Source organism: Sinocyclocheilus anshuiensis, unplaced genomic scaffold (genome assembly GCF_001515605.1).
Source record: "Sinocyclocheilus anshuiensis isolate Anshui unplaced genomic scaffold, SAMN03320099.WGS_v1.1 scaffold44, whole genome shotgun sequence".
NCBI lineage: Eukaryota > Metazoa > Chordata > Actinopteri > Cypriniformes > Cyprinidae > Sinocyclocheilus > Sinocyclocheilus anshuiensis.
The window spans coordinates 2,581,451-2,593,571 of NW_015555746.1; the positions used below are offsets into that span (position 1 = coordinate 2,581,451).

At 37.7% G+C, this 12,121-nt stretch overlaps 1 protein-coding gene and 1 pseudogene across 5 annotated transcripts; both read left to right on the plus strand.

Moving 5' to 3' along the window:
• LOC107673601 (magnesium transporter NIPA1-like) overlaps positions 1-3,121 on the plus strand; it is a 3,762-nt pseudogene extending 641 nt beyond the window's left edge.
• A 740-nt stretch (positions 3,122-3,861) lies between these two features.
• LOC107673599 (magnesium transporter NIPA2-like) lies at positions 3,862-12,121 on the plus strand. Of its 5 annotated transcripts, none has more exons than XM_016467246.1 (6): positions 3,862-3,878; positions 6,322-6,549; positions 9,094-9,150; positions 9,288-9,378; positions 10,186-10,346; positions 11,335-12,121. In XM_016467246.1, the coding sequence occupies exons 2-6, from the start codon at positions 6,411-6,413 to the stop codon at positions 11,988-11,990; spliced, it is 1,104 nt and encodes a 367-aa protein (XP_016322732.1). In that variant the 5' UTR covers positions 3,862-3,878; positions 6,322-6,410; the 3' UTR covers positions 11,991-12,121. The 5 variants fall into 5 exon arrangements, with proteins under 5 accessions (XP_016322732.1, XP_016322728.1, XP_016322729.1 ...); XM_016467242.1 differs by lacking the exon at positions 3,862-3,878 and adding an exon at positions 4,974-5,192; XM_016467243.1 differs by lacking the exon at positions 3,862-3,878 and adding an exon at positions 4,974-5,180.

Here is a 12,121-nt window from a genome sequence, read left to right on the forward strand (position 1 = left end):
GTCGAATGTCCACTTCTGAAGCCAGATTGGTTGCTGTCCAGGAGGTTGTTCTGTGTGAGAAAGGCTGAGACTTGGTTGAACACAACTCGTTCAAGTGTTTTTGCAATGAAAGGAAGAAGGGATACCGGTCTGTAATTCTCTAAAAGTGCTGGGATAAGAGTAGGTTTCTTAAGTAGTGGGGCTACACAAGCTTGTTTAAATGCTGAGGGGAAACACCAGTGTGAAGAGATGTGTTAATGATATGAGTGAGTGCAGATACAACTGAAGAAAAAGTGACTTGAAGGAGATGAGATGGAATTGGATCAAGCGGACAAGTAGTAGGATGATTGGAGAGGATGAGTTTAGAGACTTCTGCCTCAGAGAGTGGAGAGAAGGATGAAAATTAGTGTATGTTTGCTGGTAAGATGTTTGACAGTTTGTGGTGTGGCAAATTGTGCACTGAGGTTTGTAATTTTATTAATGAAGAATGTGGCAAAGTCGTCATCAGTAGGATTTTGTGATTTGCGCCATACTCTTTCTGCAGCTCTGAGCTTAGAACGATACTCATGGAGACCATCAGATAGCCAAGGGGCAGAAGAGGTGGTACGAGCTGGCCTGGAAGACAAGGGGCAGACAGTGTCTAAACAAGACGTAAGAGTGGAGCAGAAAGTATCAGTAGCACGGTTAACATCAAGAGATGATAACTGTTCAGGGGAAGGAAGCAAAGATGAAACCATAGCAGATAGCCGGGAGGGTGAGAGAGAGCGTAGGTTACGTCAAAAAGTGACATGTGTAGGGGTATGTGTTGTGTCAGGAACCATGTTGAGGTTAAGAGTGAGGAGGAAGTGATCCAAGGTGTGCAGTGGAGTAACAAGCACATGATCAGTGGAGCAGTGTCGTGTGTAAATAAGGTCCAGTTGGTTGCCTGATTTGTGAGTAGCCGTAGTTAATACTCGCTTGAAATCAAAAGAAGCAAGCAGAGTGTGGAAGTCTGCAGCCTGAGGTTTATCTAGGTGGATGTTGAAGTCTCCAAGCATAACTAGGGGAGTACCATCCTCAGGAAAGTTTGAGAGCAGCACATCTAATTCTTCCACGAAGTTACCTAGTGGTCCTGGGGGTCGATAAACAACTATAAAATGGATTTTAAGAGGGTGGGTAATAGTGGCTGAATGTGATCCACAGAGTGAATATTTAATGAATGATCTATGTTACTACAGGTGGGACTTACCTGGCTGACTGTGTGTGGTGTGGTACACTTGCAAGTGAGTCATTCCTCTACTACTGCAAATAAATTAAATTCAAATGAATAATGGTTGTTTTAAAGTGTGTATTAATGCCTTTTTTTATAGTGATTGTAGGACAAATAGGACATTTTCTGGCATACAATGTTGCCCCCGCAGTTGTGGTCACTCCCCTTGGAGCCCTTGGTGTCTTATTTGGGTGAATTTCTATGTTATATTATATTATATTCAAGGTGTTCTACACTAATTTATTTGATGCAGTGGTCTGAGCAATCTCAAAGTAATTATTACAGCAACAACAACATTTGACATTTATGTCACATTTATATTAGCATATCAGGACACCTTTACTGTGAATTGAAGTGATTTATGTGATTTTGTTTTTTCATCATTAATCAGGGCTGTTCTGGCATTATGGCTTCTTCAGGAACATCTCAATCTCATTGGCAAGCTTGGCTGCTCTTTGTGCTGTTGTGGTTCGGTTGTGCTCATCATTCACTCACCCAAGTCTGAAAAAATGTCACATCAAGAGCAGAACTAGAGGAGAGACTGATGGACCCAGGTATGAAAAACATGTCTGGTGGAGCCATAATTCATCTATTCTTGGTGGTAGCCCAGTGGTTTAACGGTTGCGAAAGAATGTTGGTATACCAAACAGTTTCAGTTCACATCGACTTCTATTTTATGCACAAGACATACAATTAAAGTCAATGGAAACCAAAACTGTTTTCTTACCAGCATTATTTAACATATATTCTTTCGTGCTCTGCTGAAGAAAAAAAATCATACAGGGGTTTGAAACGATACAAGGATGAGTAAATCATGACAAATATTTATTTTTGAGGTGAACTATCCCTATAGGAAGTAGGACTGATAACACAACACTCATACATCACTTAACGGCAGGTTTTTTGAAAAGGGCTATTCCTACAAATAGTGTCAAGTAGGTTGTTTTGAATAAGAGCATCTGCAACTTTTCTGATCTGTTTTCGTATCAAGTCAAGTCACCTTTCTTTGTTTAGTGCTTTTTACAGTACAGATTGTGTTAAAGCAGCTTCGCAATAATAAACAGGAAAAATAGCAGAATCAATTATGAAAACTCAACTATGGAGACCATCCAGATTCTGCTGTAAAGCAGCTCTAAATGACAACAGTGTCATTGTTCAGATAAAGTGAGTTTAGTGTTGGTTCAGTTCAAATCAAAAACAATATAGCAATAATGCTTTTGTATAGCAGTGACAACACTTAACATTTAAAGCTCCATTTGTTTTGTCTGAAATCTCTTAGTCCTGCTTCATCATCATGTGTGGAGGAATATCCTCCTTAACTCACTCTCAAAAACCAAAACCGAACATTATCAAACATTGTTTCTGATCTTTCCATGCTTGTTTCAGTGTTCCTGGTCTACATCTCACTGGTGGTCCTATTACTGATCATACTGATTGGCTGGCTTTCTCCAGCTCACGGAAAATCCAACATTATGGTGTATGTGGGCATCTGTTCTCTCCTTGGGAGTTTCACTGTGCCCAGCAGCAAAGCTCTGGGACTGGCTGCTCAGGAGGCCTTCAGTGAAACACCTACAAGTGATAGCAGAGCACTTTACCTCTTCCTGGGGTTGCTGGGAATCCTCGTAGTCAGTATTCTGATCCAGTTCACCTACATCAACAAAGCCTTGGAGAGCTTCAGCTCTAATATGTTTGAGGCCATTTACTATCATGATGTTCACCTCCTGTGTCATCCTGGCCTCTGCGATTCTCTTCAGGGAATGGACAGCACTCGGCATTATGGACTGTTTGGGTATCCTGTGTGGTTTCGTCACAGTATCTGTGGGCGTTGCCTTATTACACATCTCTCAAGAAGCTAAACTTTCTTGGAGCCAAACCAAAGCTAAAGAGGACTAACTCATGAGTGCATCATTTTTTATGAATAACTGACAGAGTTAGTTGTTAATACTAATTAACCATTGCAGATCCAAACAAGGGAGAGGGCCTATAACATTTTATATAATTGTATTTTAATATTATTATGAATCAGTATTAACTCATTAATTAACTATTGATTACAATAAATTATTAATTTACTTTTAATGATATAATAAATTGATGAATAATTTAATATATAATAAGGGCCTTTTGTAATTTTTTGGTGTAAATGGAATAAAGTGGTTAATTGCTTATTTATTGCTCATATATATATATATATATATATATATATATATATATAATTTTTTTTTGTGCAGTCAGCAATGGATAAAACAATTTCTCCAACATAGTGTGTATATATAAACATGTTTTATTCATATTTATCTCGAATTTTTGCTAACATAATTAGGTTATCTTGGTTTTAATGCCCACATTTAAAAACATAACATTTGTTGAAAAAAATATTAACTTAACCAGGTGAATATAAAATACAAATATGAATGATTTCCATGTTTATATAAAAATAAACTGTCAGGATTTCCGTCTGGAGTAACTATGGTGACAGTTTTGGTCAGTCTACCATCAATAATTTAATGTAACTGAAAGCATGGCAAGATAACGGCCAGCAGGGGCTGTTTTCCTTACCTTTGCACACAACAGTTGGCTTCCTAGTCGAAGGACTTTCCTGCATCCTGATCCCGTCCCACCAAAGAACTGAAATAATTTTAATCCCAGAGTAAGTTGTGCATTATTTTATGTATTCTCTTAAGTGCATTTTTGTTGTATTTACGGTTTACCATTTTAATATCTTTAACGCTATATTGTAAGCGATTTTATCGTTTAATAAACGATGCGAATGTTTGCCGTATGAAAGAAATCAGACCCGAGTTTGAGTGTGCTTGTACAATCTATATTTTCACATACTGCATATTAAGAACACACTCTCACGTATGTTTATAATTTACAACATTGCCTTGTATATTTGTTTTTATTAGCTGTAGAATTTAAGTTGTTTTAGTGTCAAGAGTGATTCCTGTAGTTTATCTATGGTTCCTGCACCTGACTCAACGTTTACCTATGTGCATCTACGTCACTAGCTCAACATAAAGCACTTTACACTTTGATATTAGGTGAGGAAGGTACCTTTTCAGATTTATTATATTTACAACTACAACTAATTTTCACATTGATGATCAAAACGCGGTTTACATTTGGTTACAATGTTTAAACGCATGAAAAGAAGACTTTAACGACGTAAAACGACAAAATACCAATCAAAAGAGAGATTCCGCGCGTGCGCGCCTGCTTACTCTTTCACTGTACTGATTCGGCTCTTTTGAACAATTCAGTGATTCTTTTACGTCATGACGTAATTATGCGTTTTTAATTTATTTTGTCAAAGGATGCAGTATATTTTATCGAAATGCAATATTTAATTTTTATGTTCTTTATTTATTATTTATCTATTGTATAATTTGTGCTTATAATTTCTAGTTATATGTACTATAATAAGTCTATGTACTATAATAACTATAATATAAAAGCATTTGCATTTGTTCTTGTATATTTTCACTTTGGCAATTAAAACAAAAAAGATTCAATCGAATTTATGGGCGAAATGTTTACTTTACACCAGGGATCCTCAAATCTGGCCCACGAGATCCACTTTCCTGCCGAGTTTAGCTCTAACCCAAATCAAACACACCTGAGCATGCTAATCAATGTCTTCAGGATCATTAGGAAAATCACAGGTAGGTGAGTTTGATCAGGGTTGGAGCTAAACTCTGCAGCGATTTGGCCCTCCAGGGCAAGATTTGAGGAACCCTGCTTTAGACTGTTTGGTGAACGATTGATTCGTTTGAAAAGATCCGACTCAAACGAATCATTCTCTCATGAATCGGACATCGCTACCGTGTAGGTGGATCTAACATACATGGGTTCGCGTGAACATCGCGTCTGAATTTCATGGTCGCGAGAAAATGTGAAAGTCAAAACCGTGAAATCTCAGTGACCGGACACGATGTCGAGCTGATCACAGGTAAACAGCTAGGTACTGTGAATGACTTCATAACCTCCTTTAGCCACGCGTGTGGTTTGCTGTGAATTATGGAGCTAATTGGCTAGGCTATCCGGCTGGGTTTGGCTGTATGAATAAGGTAATTGTGATCATGTCAAGAAGATCTCGCCTACTGTCGCGACAACCAAACGCTGACTCTTATAAGATAACTGGTTTATATTTGGTTAAAATGGACATGGGATTTTATACGAGTCCGTAATACGTTAGCTCTTAATTGTACTCTAAAGTTTGCTGGATCAGCTGTATGCTCGTGTCTCGCGACTTGAAGGGCTAGTTTACCCAAAATGATAATTCTGTCATTATTCACTCACCATTGATTCAAACCTAAATGCTTAACTTCCGTGAACACACACATAGAGATGCACAATGACAATCTCAGTCACCATTCACTTTCATTGTATGGAATAGACGGAAGTCATGAAGGTTTTGAACAAAGTGAGTCTTATCACTAGGTTGAACCCTATGCTGATAATATTTTCCTAATGTCAACACATGTAGCTAGTAGGACTTCGAGCCGGCCTGGTTTATAGTGTTATTTCCTGTACTGCTTATGACATGTTACTTATTGTGCATTACACACACTATCATTCTTCATTCTCCCTCTGAGCAGTGTGTGTGTTGTCATGAATGTAACCTCAGATTTTTTGAGCTGCAATGTGTGTGGTGTTTCTTATAAAAATGGTATAAGCTTTTTTTTTCCAACTAGGAACTTGCTGGAACTTAATTCCAAGATTATGATGTAGGGCTGCACGATAAATCGCATGCGATATTTAACGCGCATCTTGGCAGAAAAGCCGATACTGTAATCAGCGGTAAATCTCCATCACCTGCGGGCTTTCACATTGAGCAGCATTAACTACACAGAGCCGTTGTTCACAGGCAAGCTGCGCAAAACCACGTTCATATTCGCGCGATTTTTTGCGCAGCTCGTCAGTGAACAACGGCTCTGTGTAGTTAATGCTGCTCAATGTGAAAGCACGCAGGTGATGGAGATTTACCGCTGATTACAGAACCGGCTTTCTGACAAGATGCGCATTAAATATCGCATGCGATTTATCGTGCAGCCCTATTATGATTTGTAATTTTAGTTTTTTCTTGCCAGGTTTTGCAGTAGGCCAGGATTGTTCCTCTGGACTGAATCTTTGGTGTGTGTATGTCAATGTGACGAGAGGAAACACTACCAACAGCACTATGGGTCAAGACAGAGGAAAGTACGATTTCTATATAGGCCTCGCTTTGGCTATAAGTTCCAGTATATTTATTGGCGGTAGTTTCATCTTAAAGAAAAAAGGACTCCTTCGACTGGCCAGGAAGGGCTCTATGCGGGCAGGTATGTTTCTTTTTGTAAGCTTTGTAATCTAGTGGTGTGTCAAGAAAACATACACAGCTAGCTCTGTCAGAGAGGTTTAACTGGTATGGGTGGGAAAATGATTGAGATGTTTTATTCAGACACACCTGTTCTGTAGCCGTCATTGTTTAAACGTAAAGGTGCAGCACTGTACAGATCACTTGCTGCACACTTTTTATAAATGATTAACTCCATGTTACCATGTCATTGACTTCACCGTATGGAGATATTTAACCCTGTATGGACTCGTGTAATTTATTAAAGACAACAAAAATAAAGTCTTACTGGTAAAAAAGAAAACTATAACTAATTGCTTTTCGCTTTTATAAAGTGTCAAGTCTCTGTTTTATTCATTCCAGTTTTGTGATGGCATTATTTGCTTGTCAGACAACAAACATAAGCAATACAAGTCTTTTTAAGCATTTTTGACATTTAAATCATTCAGTTTGATTTCCAAACACAGTTTAATTTTGCTTAAATGTGTTTAAAAGAAAAAAATTGAGTTTCAATTGGCTTTCAAATTGTTAAAACACATAATTTGTCATGGATATATAGAAAATGGCCCATCACGGAATACATTTAGTGCATAGAGTAATAGAAGTTATTATGTGTAATGATATTTTGTTTTCATGTAAAAATGAAACGGGCATGATTATAGTGTTTAATTTTCGTTCAGTAAATGTTTGATATTTACACATAAATAGGTATTTAAATAACCCTTTTTTCAATTAATAATTCATTCTTTATATTGTTGAAATAATAATAAAAAAAAAATCTTACACTACCATTCATAAGTTTGACATAATTTTTTAAAGAAATTAATACTTTTATTCTGTAAGGATGCATGAAATTGATTAAAAGTGACTGTGAAGACTTTTAATGTTACAAACAATTTCTATTTCAAATAATTGCTGTAATTTTAACCTTTTAATTCTTCAAACACTCCTGAAAAAATATTACAACTGTTTTTCAACATTGATAATAATGATAAATGCATCTTCAGCAGCAAATCGGCATATTGGAACGATTTCTGAAGAATCATGTGACACTGAAGACTGGAGTAATGATGCTGAAAATGCCGATTCGGGGAACCTTTTTTTTTTTTTTTTAATTGTAATAAAACGTAAATACAAACATTTGAACAGTAGTGTATTTCATAATGCGACCTGTAGAGCTTAAAGGCACAATATGTAATTTTCGCCGCTAGAGGGTGCGTATTCAAAATAAACAAAGAGGCAAAGGCGTAGTTTGATGACACCGTGACTGAGTGTGGAATCATGGGAGTTGTGGTCTTCATCCCCACAGCCGATGCAATCCAACGGGACTCGGGCAGAAATCATGTTCATGGATGAGCTAATGATTTATTAACGTAGTAGAATGAAGCAGGGTGAGGCTGAAAGCCGTCGAAGCGAAACGAAGCCGCTGAACGAGCGTGACACACGGCTCGAAAGCAGCGGAGCTTTTATTATGCCACAGTCGACCGCTTCCGCTTCTTCCGGTCGTGCGTGAAAGTTCTGTTATTATGCTACTCTGTGCGGTTGTCACTGGTCTATTAAAACGCACAACATATTAAAGCGTCTTTGGTATCTTACATATTGTGCCTTTAAGGAAATACTGATCCTCTGTTTAGCGTTGATACGAAGTTCAGTGTTGGCAAACTGATGTCATTTATCTTTAACCTTGTTGTAGCAATTTAGTTGTTTAACTGTTGACATTTACAATAATTTCTGAGGGATTATAATGTCTGTACTAGGGCTGCACAATTAATCGAATTTCTAATCGCGATTACAATTACGGATGCCACAATTACATAATCGTTCATGATGGAGATTTACCGCTGATTACAGAACCGGCTTTCTGACAAGATGCGCATTAAATATCGCATGCGATTTATCGTGCAGCCCTAGTCTGTACCAAGTAGTCATCAATGAGTTTTTTGACATCTAGAGAGTAGGGCTGCACAATTAATCGAATTTCTAATCGCGATTACAATTACGGATGCCACAATTACATAATCGTTCAAAGCAGCAATTAATCGTCAAAGTCCACTTATGTTATTCTGTGTGCTTAAAATGCTTTTTTTCTTTCTACATGTTATCTTAAGGGTTTTTCCATCGTTTTAATTTTAGTATAACATTATAATACCATGCATATTTTTACCTTTTTATTTAAAGAAGAAACCAATCCGATGTATAGTTGACATTTGAGGCTTAATACTATAGAAAAGCAATAAAAGTTTTTCAGTTAGTGTTTTCAGCTTGTTTATTTTCATATAAAAATATGGCATGCAGTTGCTTCAAACAAAGGTGTAAACATCATTCATTTAATCGTAATTAATAATCGCAATTACAATTTCAAAGGAATAATCAACAATTATGATTTTTGTCATAATCGTGCAGCCCTACTAGAGAGCAAGGTGGCCGATATATGATATGCAGTGCAATTTAATTATAGCAAATGTGTCATACACAGTATTGCTGACATATTGTTGAACAATGTGGAAAAATGAATCATCTCTCTTTCCAGGCCAAGGTGGTCACGCATACTTAAAAGAATGGCTTTGGTGGGCTGGCTTGTTGTCAAGTGAGTGGCACAGATGAAACAACTCATTTTCATCTTAAAGACAAACTCAAAGCAGCTGTTCACGTACAATATATATTTATCATGTTTGTGGCTCAGCTTCTTGGAAGTAACTATTTGAATTCTGTCTGCTTTGACAGTGGGGGCCGGCGAAGCTGCCAATTTCATTGCATACGCCTTCGCTCCCGCCACCCTCGTCACTCCTCTCGGGGCTCTCAGCGTGCTAGTCAGGTCTGTAAACCTTTGGTGAATTTCTCTGAATTATAAAAGCCCGTTGCTATTGTTAATGTGCAAATACATTTTAATGGGACAGCAGGTGGAAAGTATGAAATGCAGCTTTGCTTGGGAAAATGTTACTGTCTTGCACTTGTGTGGGTGGTCTAGCAGTAATTGTTGTGGTTTCCTTTTTTGTTGTTTTTAAACCAAGTACGACCATAATCTTAGTGGTTGGAAGCATCAGCTTCACAAAGTGTTGCATTTTGTAATGCTCAGTGCCAAAGTGTTAAAGGTATTAACTTCTCAAAAGGACAAAAACAAGCTTCAACATAATTCACAAAGTCTCAGCTAACCTACTTTATATTCACAACAAACCTCTAGAGGGGCCTTAAGATGATTTAAGACCAAACAAACATTAAAATAATCTAAAACAGCTAAAATAGAAATATAAAAAATATAAATTCACCCGCTCAACAACAGGGATCCAGGGTTGCAACTTTCTTAAAAATTCTGCATAATTTTTGTGGGATTTCTAAACCTGGAAAAGTCATGAAATTAATCATTTCCATGGGTATTTTTTATATTTTATGAAAATGCATTTTTCTAGGCATGCCAAACTCTAAAAAAATTTTTTCGGGTAGATTTTTTTTGAGTAAAATAATAGCAAAACATATGCAATCTCTAAAGTATGGCACACTTTTTTTATTATAAATTTTACTAAAAACTACAGTACTTTTAATTAAGGGTGAGTAAATAAAGACAGAGTGTTTATTTTTGGGTAAACTATACCTTTAAGGGTTTAATGCGTGTCTGTTTTTGCAGTGCCGTTCTGTCCTCGTACTTCCTGACAGAGAGGCTGAACCTGCACGGGAAGCTTGGCTGTCTGCTCAGTATCCTGGGCTCCACTACCATGGTGATACATGCGCCTCAAGAGGAGGAGATCGACAGCCTGGAAGACATGGCCAAAAAACTGGTTGATCCAGGTAAGCGATGACATGTAAAGACAATGAAGGACCTCCTGGGGCCAGTTGCATAAACTGTTTAGTCTTAGAAAGTTAGTAAAAAAAAAAAATAGTGACTGTATTTATGCAACTGGCCCTTGGAATGTGAATAACTTGTTTTTATTCAGCAGCAGCAGTGTTGCTAAGTAATTCGGCTTCTTTAATATCAGTATGCATTATTGTGGTCTTGATAAGGGAAATATTGCAGTTACACAACCCTTCAAAAGTTTGGGATCAGAAAAATCTTTGGTTACACTTTATTTTAAGGTGTCCTTGTTACAGTGTAATAATTATGCATTTGAGAACTAGGTAATATAAATTAACAATATGTACCTACTATAGGGTTGGGAGTAGGGTTACTTGCATGTAATTATGCATAACTTATTGCTATTACTGTAGTAAGTGCATGTAATGTGTAACAAGAACACTGTTAAAAAAAAAGTCTCCCATGCTTGTCAGGGCTGTATTTATTTGAACAAAAATACATTAAAAACTGTATTATTTTTAAAATATTATTACAGTTTCAAATGTAATTTAATATATTTAAAAATGTAATTTATTCCTGTGATGGCAAAGCTGAATTTTCAGCAGCCAGTCTTCAGTGTCACATGATCCTTCAGAAATATGCTTTTTTTTTGTTGTTGTTGTTAATGTTGAAAAGAGTTGTGCTGTTGAATATTTCAGTGGGAATGGTCATCAATTTTTTTCAGGATTCTGAAAAATTAAAGAGCGGCATTTATTTGAAAAATAATTTTTTGTAACCGTGTAAAAGTCTTTATCACTTCTGATCAACTTAATGAGTCCTTGCAGAATAGAAGTATTAGTTTCTTTTTTTCCCAAACTTTTGAACGGTTGTGTACATATTTATATCGATACTAAAAATGTGTTTCTTCAGGGATTCTTCTGAAAGACTTTTGACTGCTTTATATAACTAATCATAATTCTCATCTTTTCTTCCATCTGTCTCCAGGCTTCGTGGTCTTCGCGACAGCTGTCATCATCATAGCACTCGTCTTCATCTTCGTATTGGGCCCACGCCACGGGCAAACCAACATCCTGGTCTACATCACCATCTGCTCTGTGATTGGTGCTCTGTCCGTCTCCTGCGTGAAGGGATTGGGCATCACCATTAAGGAGGCCATCGCTGGGAAGCCAGTGTTGCGAAACCCTTTGGCCTGGCTACTGCTGCTGAGCCTGATAGCTTGTGTTAGCACACAGATCAACTACCTGAACAAAGCACTGGACATCTTTAACACATCCCTGGTGACGCCCATCTATTACGTCTTCTTCACCACCTCAGTGCTCTCCTGCTCTGCCATATTGTTCAAAGAATGGGAACACATGGGCACCGATGACATCATCGGCACACTGAGCGGCTTCGTTACGATTATCGTGGGCATCTTCCTGCTGCACGCCTTTAAGGACGTTAGCATTAGCTTGGCGACACTGGCCGTGTCCATCAGGAAGGACGAGAGGAACGGCCCTTTATTAAATGGCATGGCAGCTCACAACCACTCCAATTACGAGCTGCTACATAACGACGTCACGGAGGACTTTGACGACAGAGAGTCAGGGTTGCCTTTCGACAGCGTCTCCAGAAGAAACGCCAGTATGACAGTCTCTTAGGTTCAAAGAGGAGCCGGTATGCAGCAGCTCGTCTATGAAAATGTTTTGGCTGCTCTATGGACATTTAGCATTTTTCTTTCCTTTTCAGATATGAGATAAAACCTAAGACAATCAGCTCTCAACGCAAAAAA

What these genes read in the sequence shown, in the direction of transcription:
- LOC107673599 (XM_016467242.1), top strand. Translation starts at nt 5,108, where the DNA reads ATGGTCGCGAGAAAATGTGAAAGTCAAAACCGTGAAATCTCAGTGACC. An exon ending in GAAGGGCTCTATGCGGGCAG is followed by an intron (nt 6,550 to 9,093) that starts GTATGTTTCTTT and finishes CTCTCTTTCCAG; the next exon opens with GCCAAGGTGGTCACGCATAC. An exon ending in GTGGGCTGGCTTGTTGTCAA is followed by an intron (nt 9,151 to 9,287) that starts GTGAGTGGCACA and finishes CTGCTTTGACAG; the next exon opens with TGGGGGCCGGCGAAGCTGCC.